The sequence below is a fragment of the Euleptes europaea genome, chromosome 15 (assembly GCF_029931775.1).
Source record: "Euleptes europaea isolate rEulEur1 chromosome 15, rEulEur1.hap1, whole genome shotgun sequence".
NCBI classification, from domain to species: Eukaryota; Metazoa; Chordata; class Lepidosauria; order Squamata; family Sphaerodactylidae; genus Euleptes; species Euleptes europaea.
This window is the reverse complement of record NC_079326.1, coordinates 31,181,936-31,194,434: the sequence shown is the minus strand read 5'-3', so window position 1 is coordinate 31,194,434 and position 12,499 is coordinate 31,181,936. Positions and strand designations below refer to the sequence as shown.

The 12,499-nt window shown below is 42.8% G+C and overlaps 1 protein-coding gene across 1 annotated transcript in view; it reads left to right on the top strand.

Moving 5' to 3' along the window:
- The first annotated feature begins 5,217 nt into the window (after positions 1-5,217).
- The window catches only part of ACVR1 (activin A receptor type 1), a 98,742-nt gene continuing 91,460 nt past the window's right edge, over positions 5,218-12,499 (top strand). The window contains exon 1 of the mRNA XM_056861256.1: positions 5,218-5,289. Coding sequence (XP_056717234.1) covers positions 5,282-5,289 — 8 coding nt within the window. The 5' untranslated portion in view covers positions 5,218-5,281. The remainder of the gene's footprint in view (positions 5,290-12,499) is intronic.

The window sequence follows — 12,499 nt, the reverse complement described above, 5'->3', positions numbered from 1 at the left end:
GTTAATGTGTTCAGACTTGGGACATTTTTGCTGCAGTTCAGAAGGCCAAAGCAAAGCAGAGCCCGTGGATGGTTGTTAGGTTGGGTTTGGGGACAGTGTTTATGTTTTTAACTTAACGAGCTTTCCCCTATAATAATTGATCAGCAATGGCTCTATGCACTATTTTATGGATTGTTCTACGTGCCAACTGGAAAAGCAATATATACGTAGCTAAAACAAAACCTGTATGAAAGACTCGGTCAGGAAAGCTTAATAGGGCTGCCAGCTCCAGGTTGGGAAATACCTGGAGATTTTGGGGTGTGGAGCCTGCAGAGGACGGGGTCTTGGGGGAGGAGAAGGACTTCAATGCCATAGAGTCCAATTGCCAAAGTGGCCATTTTATCCTGGTGAACTGATCTGTATTGGCTGGAGATCAGTTGTAATAGCAGGAGATCTCCAGCTACTACCTGGAGGTTGGCAATCCTAAAGCTTAAGCTAGAGTGAAAAGGTGTTTGTCTGGGCAAACAGACTGTTGTTTAATAATTAGGCGAGCTGTATTGTCCTAAGGGACTTGCAAGCATGAGACAAGGGAGGGGAAAAGAAAGAGCAACCAGGTAGGTCTGACGAAACAAACTGAGCAGCCCCCAGACAGGTGCATGAGGGCCCCTCTGTGTGTCTCCAGGATCAGAGGAGCATGCCTATTATCTTAGGTGCTGTGGAACGTAGGCAGGATGGTGCTGCTGCAGTTGTCTTGTTTGGGGGCTTCTTAGAGGCACCTGGTTGTCCCCTGTGTGAACAGACTGCTGGACTTGATGGGCCTTGGTCTGATCCAGCAGGGGTTTTCTTATGTTCTTATGGAAGAGAGGGCTACCCATGGTTACTAGTCAAAATGGATAATAGTCATGATGCATACTTATTCTCTCCAGCATCAGAGGAGCATGCCTGTTATGTTAGGAGCTGTGGAACACAGGCAAGATGCTGCTGTGGTTGTCTTGTTTGTGGGCTTCCTAGAGGCACCAGGTTGGCCACTGGGTGAACAGACTGCTGGACTTGATGGGCTGTGGTCTGATCCAGCAGGGCTTTTCTTATGTTCTTGTGGCCATTTATGCATTGGAGGTTTTGTTGCACTCTAGATGCACATTGACTCAATAAAGGAAGCCCTAGCCTTCAATTTGCAAGATCTGAGCAAGGCTGTCAAAGATAGGACATTTTGGAGGACTTTCATTCATAGGGTCACCATGAGTCGGAAGCGACTTGACGGCACTTAACACACACACACACACACACACACACACACACACACACACACACACACAGATTCACATTTCCCCCATCCAAATTCTTAGAACTCTGCATGGGGGGGGGGTTAATTTTTGAGGTCTGAGGATTCAGATGGGGGAAATGTGCGCCTGTGTGTAAAGCGCCGTCAAGTCGCAGCCGACTTATGGCGACCCCTTATCGGGTTTTCAAGGCAAGAGACTAACAAAGGTGGTTTTGCCAGTACTTTCCTCTGTATAGCAACCCTGGACTTCCTTGGTGGTCTCCCATCCAAATACTAACCAAGGCTGACCCTGCTTAGCTTCTGAGATCTGACGAGATCAGGCTAGCCTAGGCCATCCAGTTCAGGGCGGCAAATCCAAGACGAAGGCTGTTACCGCACTAGGTATTCCCAGTGATGTATTAAGAGTTTGAAAATGTTATAAAAAATACTGTTCGCACTTTCAATGTATTCCCAGCGATGTATTAAGAGTTTGAAACTGTTATAAAAGATACTGTTTGCACTTTGGGGGTTACCGCACTTTGTATTCCCAGCAATGTATAAAGAGTTTGAAAATGTTATAAAAAACATCGCTTTAAAAGGGTTTTTGGATACAATGGCTAATAAATGGTTGGAAAACGTCTTCACAACTAAAGGGGCCAAACAAAGAGCGAACAGTATTTTTTACAACTTTTTCAAACTCTTTATACATTGCTGGGAATACAAGTACGGTAACCCGTGTTTGGCCCCTTTAGCTGTGAAGTCGTCTTCCAACCATTTTTTAGCTGTGGTATCCAAAAACCCTTTTAAAGCGATGTTTTTTTATAACATTTCCAAACTCTTGATACATCGCTGGGAATACCTAGGGGGTTACCGCACTTGTATTCCCACCAATGCATTAAGAGTTTGAAAACGTTATAAAAAATACTGTTCGCACTTTCTATGTATTCCCACTGATGCATTAAGAGTTTGAAAATGTTATAAAAAATACTGTTCGCACTTTCTATGTATTCCCACCAATGCATTAAGAGTTTGAAAACGTTATAAAAAATACTGTTCGCACTTTGTTTGGCCCCTTTAGCTGCGAAGACGTTTTCCAACCATTTATAAGCCGTGGTATCCAAAAAACCCTTTTCAAAGCGATGTTTTTTACAACCTTTTCAAACTCTTAATACATCACCTAGGGGGTTACCACACTTGTATTCCCACCGATGTATTAAGAGTTTGAAAATGTTATAAAAAATACTGTTCGCACTTTCTATGTATTCCCACCGATGTATTAAGTTTGAAAACGTTATAAAAAATACTGTCCGCACTTTCTATGTATTCCCACCGATGTATTAAGTTTGAAAACGTTATAAAAAATACTGTTCGCACTTTCTATGTATTCCCACCGATGTATTAAGTTTGAAAACGTTATAAAAAATACTGTTCGCACTTTCTATGTATTCCCACCGATGCATTAAGTTTGAAAACGTTATAAAAAATACTGTCCGCACTTTCTATGTATTCCCACCGATGTATTAAGTTTGAAAACGTTATAAAAAATACTGTTCGCACTTTCTACGTATTCCCACCGATGTATTAAGTTTGAAAACGTTATAAAAAATACTGTTCACACTTTCTATGTATTCCCACCGATGCATTAAGTTTGAAAACGTTATAAAAAATACTGTCCGCACTTTCTATGTATTCCCACCGATGTATTAAGTTTGAAAACGTTATAAAAAATACTGTTCGCACTTTCTATGTATTCCCACCGATGTATTAAGTTTGAAAACGTTATAAAAAATACTGTCTGCACTTTCTATGTATTCCCACCGATGTATTAAGTTTGAAAACGTTATAAAAAATACTGTTCGCACTTTCTATGTATTCCCACCGATGCATTAAGTTTGAAAACGTTATAAAAAATACTGTCCGCACTTTCTATGTATTCCCACCGATGTATTAAGTTTGAAAACGTTATAAAAAATACTGTTCGCACTTTCTACGTATTCCCACCGATGTATTAAGTTTGAAAACGTTATAAAAAATACTGTCCGCACTTTCTATGTATTCCCACCGATGTATTAAGTTTGAAAACGTTATAAAAAATACTGTTCGCACTTTCTATGTATTCCCACCGATGTATTAAGTTTGAAAACGTTATAAAAAATACTGTCCGCACTTTCTATGTATTCCCACCGATGTATTAAGTTTGAAAACGTTATAAAAAATACTGTCTGCACTTTCTATGTATTCCCACCGATGTATTAAGTTTGAAAACGTTATAAAAAATACTGTTCGCACTTTCTATGTATTCCCACCGATGCATTAAGTTTGAAAACGTTATAAAAAATACTGTCCGCACTTTCTATGTATTCCCACCGATGTATTAAGTTTGAAAACGTTATAAAAAATACTGTTCGCACTTTCTACGTATTCCCACCGATGTATTAAGTTTGAAAACGTTATAAAAAATACTGTTCACACTTTCTATGTATTCCCACCGATGCATTAAGTTTGAAAACGTTATAAAAAATACTGTCCGCACTTTCTATGTATTCCCACCGATGTATTAAGTTTGAAAACGTTATAAAAAATACTGTTCGCACTTTCTATGTATTCCCACCGATGTATTAAGTTTGAAAACGTTATAAAAAATACTGTCTGCACTTTCTATGTATTCCCACCGATGTATTGTTTGAAAACGTTATAAAAAATACTGTTCGCACTTTCTATGTATTCCCACCGATGCATTAAGTTTGAAAACGTTATAAAAAATACTGTCCGCACTTTCTATGTATTCCCACCGATGTATTAAGTTTGAAAACGTTATAAAAAATACTGTTCGCACTTTCTATGTATTCCCACCGATGCATTAAGAGTTTGAAAACATTATAAAAAACACTGTTCACACTTTCTGTGTATTCCCACTGATGTATTAAGAGTTTGAAAATATTATAAAAAATAGTGTTCGCACTTTCTATGTATTCCCACCGATGCATTAAGAGTTTGAAAACGTTATAAAAAACACTGTCCGCACTTTGTTTGGCCCCTTTAGCTGCGAAGACGTCTTCCAACCATTTATAAGCCATTTATAAGCCATTTTCAAAGTGATGGTTTTTACGTTTTCAAACTCTTAATACATCGCTGGGAATACAAAGTGCGGTAACCCCACTCGGGCGGCAACAGCCGAAACCTCTCATGCATCAACAGCCACAGTGGGCAGCCGTGTTAGTCTGTCTGCAGTAGTAGAAAAGAGCAAGAGTCCAGTAGCACCTTGAAGACTAACAAAAATATTTTCCGGCAGGGTGTGAGCTTTCGTGAGCCACAGCTCACTTCTTCAGATACAGCTAGAATGTGAATCCATCTGTCTTTAAGGGGTTCACCCTCCTCTACTTAAAGACCGATGGATTCACATTCTAGCTGTATCTGAAGAAGTGAGCTGTGGCTCACGAAAGCTCACACCCTGCCGGAAAATATTCTTGTTAGTCTTTCAGGGTGCTCCTGGACTCTTGCCATTTTCTATCAAGAGCCACAGTGCGTCTGCGCGCGTGGCGCAGGCTGCGGCCGAGGCGAGATGCGGGTCTGCTTTCGGCCTGCAGGGGGCGGCCGCGGCCGCGCCGGGAGGAAGTGACGCGCCTGCCGCCAGCCCCGCGCCAGGCGCCCATTGGCGGGGCGGCAGAGCAGCCGTTTCCTCCCTCTGCCGCAACCGCCGCAACCGCCGTAACCGCCGCCGCCCCGGCCGGTTGGCTCCACCTCCCTCGCGTGCTTGGAACGTCGGGCCGGCCCCGCCCCCCTGGGGCCAACTTTGCCTCAGCTCGACGGGAAGCGGCTGCCGGGGACGCCGCCGGAAGGAGGCCGGGCGCGGGGTGGGGAGATGCGGCGCAGTGATTGAGAGCGCGGGCCGGGGGGGCGCCTCTTCCCCACTTCCCAGTTGCTGCAGCAGCAGCGAGCCCATGGCAGGGAAGCGCCTGGCGCCGCCGCTCCTCCTCCTCTAGCTGCGCCTGGGGATCCCGCACCGCTTTCCCCCCCCCTTCCTCCTTTGTCTGCGGTGCTATGAGGAGGTGAGTGGGGCTGGGCTGGGGTCCGCCGTTTGCTGGGGGAAAAGGGGGGGGAACTGTGTGGCCGTTTATGCATGGAAGGGTGTTTTTTATTTTTTGCCTTGGGTTTTTGCGGCTCTCCAGATCCCCGTCTGAAGCCTCAGACCTCTGCATGGGGGCTTGGTTTTTGAGTTTGGGGCATTGGGATGGGGAAGATGCGCATCTAGGGAGCGGCGAACCCGAGGCAAAACTCCCCCGTGCACAAACGGCCTGCGACCCGCCCCTTTCCTGCGGGTCCAGGATGCGTTCGCCCTCCCTGCTTCTGCCACGGTGGCTTGAGGGAAAAAAAAAACACAACCCTTTAAAGGTGGCTCCTCCATCCCTCCCTGCACTTAGTCCCTTTATGCATGGGAGGTTTGGGCTTGGATTTGCCACTCTCTAGATGCACACTTCCACCATCCAAATTACCCAGGCTTGAGGGGGGGAAAAATGTTTTTTAAAAAACCCTTTAAAGGTGGCTCCCCCCCCAATGGAAGAGAGTGAGGGGGAAGTCACTTTATGTTTTAAATATTATAATCATTTCCTTTTTATTACCTTATTAAGTTTCAAGTAATGATGTTTTTTTGTACATGTTAATGAAATTAAGAAAACAATAAAAAATTATTTTAAAAAAAGGTGGCTCCCCCCCCCCCATCCCTCCCTTCACTTAGGCCATTTACGCACGGGAGGTTTTGGCTTGGATTTGCCACTCTCTAGATGCATGCTTTCCCCATCCAAATTTCCCCAAACTCAACAATAAGCCCCCATGGGGGGTTTTGAGAATGCGAATGGGGGAAATGTGCATCTGTGTGTGTGTGTTTGTGTGTGTGTAAAGTGCCTTCAAGTTGCAGCCAACTTATGGCGACCCCTTTTGGGGTTTTCGTGGCAAGAGACTAGCAGAGGTGGTTTGCCGGTGCCTTCCTCTGCACCGCAACCCTGGTATTCTTCGGTGGTCTCCCATCCAAATGCTAACCAGGGCTGACCCTGCTTAGCTTCTGAGATCTGAGGAGATAATGTGCATCTAAAGAGAGGCAAATCCAAGGCAAAACTCTCCCATGCATAAATGGCCTGCGACTCGCCCCTTTCCTGTGGGTCCGGAATGCGTTCGCTCTCCCTGCTTCTGCCACGGTGGCTTGAGGGAAAAAACAACCCTTTAAAGGTGGCTCCTCCATCCCTCCCTGCACTTAGGCCATTTATGCATGGGAGGGTTTGGCTTGGATTTGCCACTCTCTAGATGCACACTTCCACCATCCAAATTACCCAGACTCAACAATAAGACCCCCATGCAGGGTTTTGAGAACTCAGATGGGGGAAATGTGCATCTAGAGAGAGGCGAATCAAAGGCAAAACCTCCCATGCGTAAATGGTCTTAGAAAATTGGCTTCGGTGTCTGCATGTGCGATTCCAGCAGAGGCCATTTAAGCCTGGGAGGTTTTGCCTTGGATTTGCCCCTCTCTGGATGCACTTTCCCCCCATCTCAATTCTCAAAACTCTGCATGGGGGGTTTATTGTTGAGTTTTGAGAACATGGGTGGGAAAAATGTGCACTTAAAGAGGGGCAAATCCCAGGCAAAACCTCCCAGGCATAAATGGCCAGAGACGGGGCACGCCTTTGGTCTCCTCTGAGGGAAAGCCGTTTGGCCGCTGCCCTTCGCTTTTTAGAATTCGGCTTTTTGGAAACTTGGGGGTGGACGAGGGGAGGGGACAGGCTTGGCTCCCCGGGTGCAGGGAGGGGGGAGGCGGAGGCGGCAGGGAGGAAAGAGAATCTGTAAAGTTTCCTTCCCTGGCGCGCTCCCCTCCCTCCTTTTCCTGGCTGCAGCCTTCAATAGCATCAAAGCAAAGAATGTGGAATTCATCTTCTTTGGATGCCCACAGGGCGACTGTGGTTACAGATGTTACTCATTACTTTGCCAAGTCCAGGCCCTTCTCTCTGTGCTGTAATGCTGAGAGGGAGACAGGAGAGAGCTTGGGAAAGCCAGAAATAAAAATGGGGGTGGGGGGGGAAAGAAGAGAAGATTGGAAATGAGACTGCCGTTTTAGAGACATGTTGTGTGGATTAGATTTTGTCTGTGTTCTTGAGATTTAGAGTCTTTGAAGCAGGCGGTACTCTGGGTATGACTTGCACAGCAGTTGGGCTTCCAGTGTGCCATGTTGCTGAGGAATGTTTCAAAAGAGCTTAGGGGGGATATTAGCCTTTTGTTAACATCCTTAAAAGAAACTTGGGCTCTGGACGTATTTTATTCTCTATTTTAGTCTCTTGTTTAGGTCTGTTCCAGTAGAGTAGTTTGCATGAGTCTGCGCAGTAGAGTGAGAAGTTGTGTAGATATTCTGAGACTGATTTCATGCCTTCCTCTGAGAAGTTCATTTTTGGTGGTTTGTATGCACCTGCTTTTGTTTGTTTCTTCTGGTGAGCTGATTTGGTAAAACTTACTATCCGGTGGCTGCTTAACCATCATTCACAGAAAAACATATGCGTATGTATTATACAGTTGAATTTAGATCTTATATATTCCTGAACTTTTATATATGCTGTTCTTCATGGGTGTTGAAACCTGCATTTGCAGCTGACAGACTGGTAAGATGGGTTGTGAGTTTGGAGAGGCAAAAGCCTACTTTATCAGATGCGCGTCATGCCAGCTTATTAGGCTACAAAAGCACCTCAGTACTTGTCTCTTGGCTTTTGATCTTAATAGCTAGTAATCTGCATCTTGTTATATGTCTGCACATTTAAAGGACATTGTAATGAAGCATGGCTTGAAGTATGCCTCTTAACTGGGGCTTGAAGATACGTGGGTAATGTACATTACTCAACAGCAATTTCATTAAGTTAGATGAATACCGATAACATAGGCGGGAGAGAATCTTGTCTAGTCAGGACTGATGGCAAATTCCCTCCTTTTTGTGTTATTAATTTCCTTTCCTGTAAAAGTGCAGTTCTATAACTGTCTCCAGTGTGGTACAGTGGTGCGCATAGGTGCCATGGAGCCTGCTAGTGTGTTTTCTGGCACCCAGTTCCTTCTTCCCCCAAAGCAACAAGCCAATCCTGGCTTTTCTCCAACTTATTGAAGCAGGAGGTACTTCAGAAGAGCCCAGGAGGCAACAAATGTGTTTCTGGAAGGAAGATCCCAAACATCTGTTTCCATTATGAGAGGGTGCTTGGCTTGCACCATGAGTTGGTTGCGACTCAATTACCCCTTCTTTTTCTTGGCTTAGAACCTTCCAACATTTTGTGCCCCAGCCCCCATAGCAGACATTTTGTGTTGGTGCCTGCTACCTGTTGTCAAAATTGCAAAAGTATTGTATAAATCTATATCGGTATACTGAATTATGTTGTGGAGAGATCTCACGAATCATGGTGTTGTCACCCCAGACTAATTCTTTAAAAATAAAAAAGATAATGTGTCCAGAAAGCTTTACTATACAGCCGTCTGTGACGTGGAGCAGGATGGGCATCTTTGCCCAAGAGAGAAAATCCAAGAGTACCTTCTCCCTAGCTCTGAGCCAAAAAATTACCATCAGACTTTAAACAAAATATTGACATCTATTCATGATCATACTTAACAAAAAGCTCTCTGAAAAAAGGAACAGGGGCTATGAGAACAGAAACCTTCCATTTATTTTAGCACGGTTTGTAGAGAGGAACTGCCTGATGTACCATTCCCTGTAGGTCAGATTTGTCTGATAACTATACCACTGCAACTTGCAATCTGAGGCAGTTGTCTTGACAACAATCTGCCCAGATAATTTACTGCTTTTAAAATGAGACCTTAATCCCCACCTCTTCTCAGTGACACAACAAGCATGTGTTTATCTTCACCTATTGTGGATGGACATAAGAGTTCTTTCTACTGTTACCACGCCAGAGAAGATGAATGTATAATATATACATATGGTAATATGTTGTGACATAAGCATAACTTGGTTTCTGAAGATCTCTGTTCTTTACCACGCTTTCAAAGTCTTTAAATCCTGCAATGGTTTTTGATCCTCTTAACGTAATTTTTTTAAATCCAGTTAATATGTTGCTTGCATTCTAGATTCTGTCTCTCAGATAGCTCTTCTGGGGATAATTGAATTTCCTTAGCCGTGCCTGTGCTGTGTTTTTTGTTTTTTTTTTAGTTTGGGAAAATGGAATACTTTCATTACTGCTGTGTGGAAGCCAATGGGGTGGGGCTCAGTGGAAGAACCTCTGCTTTGTATGCAGAAGGTCCCAAGTTCAATTCCTGGCATCGTCAGTTAAAAAGGGCCAGGCAATAGGTGATGTAAAAGACCTCTGCCTGACACCCTGGAGAGCCGCTGCCAGTCTGAGTAGACAATACTGTGTTTGAAGGACTGATAGTCTGATTCGGTATAAGGCAGCTTCATGTGCATTCTCTGTTTGTGACACATCAGTATTGGCTAATACTACTGCTCCCTCTTCCTTGCACATTGTTAGCCTGTATTTTTTTCCTTTAGTGTCCTGGTGACTGAATCTTCACACTATATATCCAAAAGACTCATCCTGTACTGGTTAGAAAAGAAAGTTGAAAAAGCATCAAAGCTCATCTCACACTGCTTTCTGTGTGGCCAGAGGAAGCATTTCATTGTGTGAGTGCGTAAGAGGTAATGGACAACAAAAATTCGAGGATGTCCTCTTAAAACATATTCAAGGCAACTGAAAGATTGGGTTTGGAGTCCGGTCTCTGGTTGTTCCCACCTTCAAAGGTTAGCCAGGTAGTAAATGAAGAGAGCACTATTTCTCTGGTGATGCCCCATTTATGGAATAGAGGTGCTGATGCCACGATAACTTTATTTGGGTTGGATCCCATGGGAAATCTTGACTGACTGAAGGGATTGCCAATCATGGAGTGGGACGTAGGCTTTCCACTACATTTCAAAATGCCCCTGTCAAATGCTCCTAGGAACAGCACCCTGGGTTGGGGAGTTGGAAAACTGTTGTGGGGAGAGGAATTTCTGCTGGGTCCTGCCTATCGTATTACATCCATTATAAGAATAGTTTTAGATTCTCTTGCTTTGGGTAGTTGAATCAACAACTGACTTTGTTTTCATTTATCTGTTGGGGATTCCTAGTTTGTTTATATGAGGTACTAGGTTTAACTCTTGTTTTTTATAACAGTCTGGATATAAAATGCACTATTTGTTTGCAATGTATTTAAGATAACTTATCTTGGATAGTCACTGTACACCAGGGTAGATTAATTTTGAATAAAGCCAGTGGGAATACTTGATATCAATTAAGATTCATACTTTGGCATATATTTCCAGAAGAAGATACATGCTAACTTGTTGTAGCAATAATTGTTGCTACAACAATTAAAGCGTTCTGGTTTGATTGATGGAGTGTTTATACAACTTGGGGGCATAACCCAAAATGTGTGGTCATGTAGGACTAGCAGTGCAGTCCTGAGCAAAGTTTTGTCATTCTGATGCCTTTGAACTTACCTATGGAGCACTGAAATTGTTACCTAGTGAGCTAGAATGCTAAAATTTGCACATGTATAGCTCTTTCCTCAGAACATGTTCATGTGTGCGTAGAAAACAAAAATGGATGCCGATACACTATTAGGCCAGTATAGCAGTTTCATATTTGAAATTAATAATTTTCCTATGATTATCTCTAGGGATTGTGTAGTAGAGTAAATATGTTTTATTAACTTTCAAGCTGAGAGTAAGGAGCTAAAACCACAACTACTTATTTATTTACGCAATTTATACCCTGCCTTTCTGCCCTGATCAGGGCCACGGAGGCGCCTAACAGATTAAAAATGCATTTAAAACCAAACAGTCAATCAAAACAAATAAAACCCAAGCTAAAACACACATACAAAAACAACAACAAAATTTAGGGCAGAAAGCAGGTATCACTGAGGAAATTCCAGATGAAACGAAAAAGTCTTTGTCTGCTGGCAGAATAGAACAACAGGAGGAGAGAGGAGCGTCTGCCTGGGGAGAGAGTGCTGGAGTTCTTGTGCCATGACTAAGAAGGGCCCCTCCTGGGTTGCCACCCACCTAGTCTCAAAAGGTGGAGGTACCTGAAGATGACCATAGCAGATGTGGTAGGTTCTTAAAGGCCATCCTTCATATAGCTGATCCCAAGCCATATACAGCTATAAAGGCCAATGCCTTTAAATTAAAAACAAGACTGTGCTGGTCAAATCAAAGTCAAAGCTGAAATTCGTATTTATGTGTCTTCTCTCACATGGTGGAAAGGGATACTGTAATTTCCTATCAGATATGAAACTAACAAGTAATGCAAGTAATGAGGTGCTCTTAAGTTCTGTTGAAATAGATGAGTAGATAATCACATCCGCAGCATGTCATGCCCAACTCTGGATGTGCTAAAATCAGGGTGGATTTGAATTAAATTGCTATAGATTTCTACATAAAAGTTGATTATGCTTGGTTGTTAGAGCCTTAATATGAATTCTTCACAACTCGAGAGATGTGGGTTTCCTTTTTAGAAGATACCAGAAGTTTTTAAGTGGTGATTTATTTTGAAAACCATTTAGGTTAGTTTTACAGCTCTATCAGAAAATAAATGATTGGTTATTTTATTTACCAGAGGTGTCTGAAGCAGATATTTATGAAGTTACTGGAAGATGAACTACCTCCAATGCAGCAGGTTAATCATTAATATTTGGAGGATTTTATTGCCATGCTGTATTAGGTGGAGAACATTCACCATCACCAGGCATACACTTCAATTCCTTTTGCTAAAATGTCATGTGTCCTGATTTTTCTTCAACAGCAAACATAATGCTTTAATAAAACAAGCATATGTCTTTTTAATTTAGTTAAATGTTCAAGTTTTACCAATCAGGTTTGCTTTTGTTAAAATTGTTTAATTGAAATAGTTAATTAAATTGATGTCAACCAGGTAGACGTGAGAAACTAACAGCCAAAGATACGATACTAGCTATGGCATGAACATCTAGCAAAAATCTCTCCATAATGCCAACTGTAATAACTAGGGCTGTGCATATTGATATGCTGGATTTTTAAAAACCCCAAAAAATTGTTCCTTAAGTGATAAAGTCGGCATATAAAAACCAACTCCTCTTCTTCTTCAGGCTTCATGAGAAACATAGATATTTTCAGTGACATTAGCCTACGTGCTTTGTTACAAAAAAACCCCAGTTGTTTCCCCAGAAACTGGCAACCATAGCTTTGTGTGTGTCAACTTTTACAGATACACA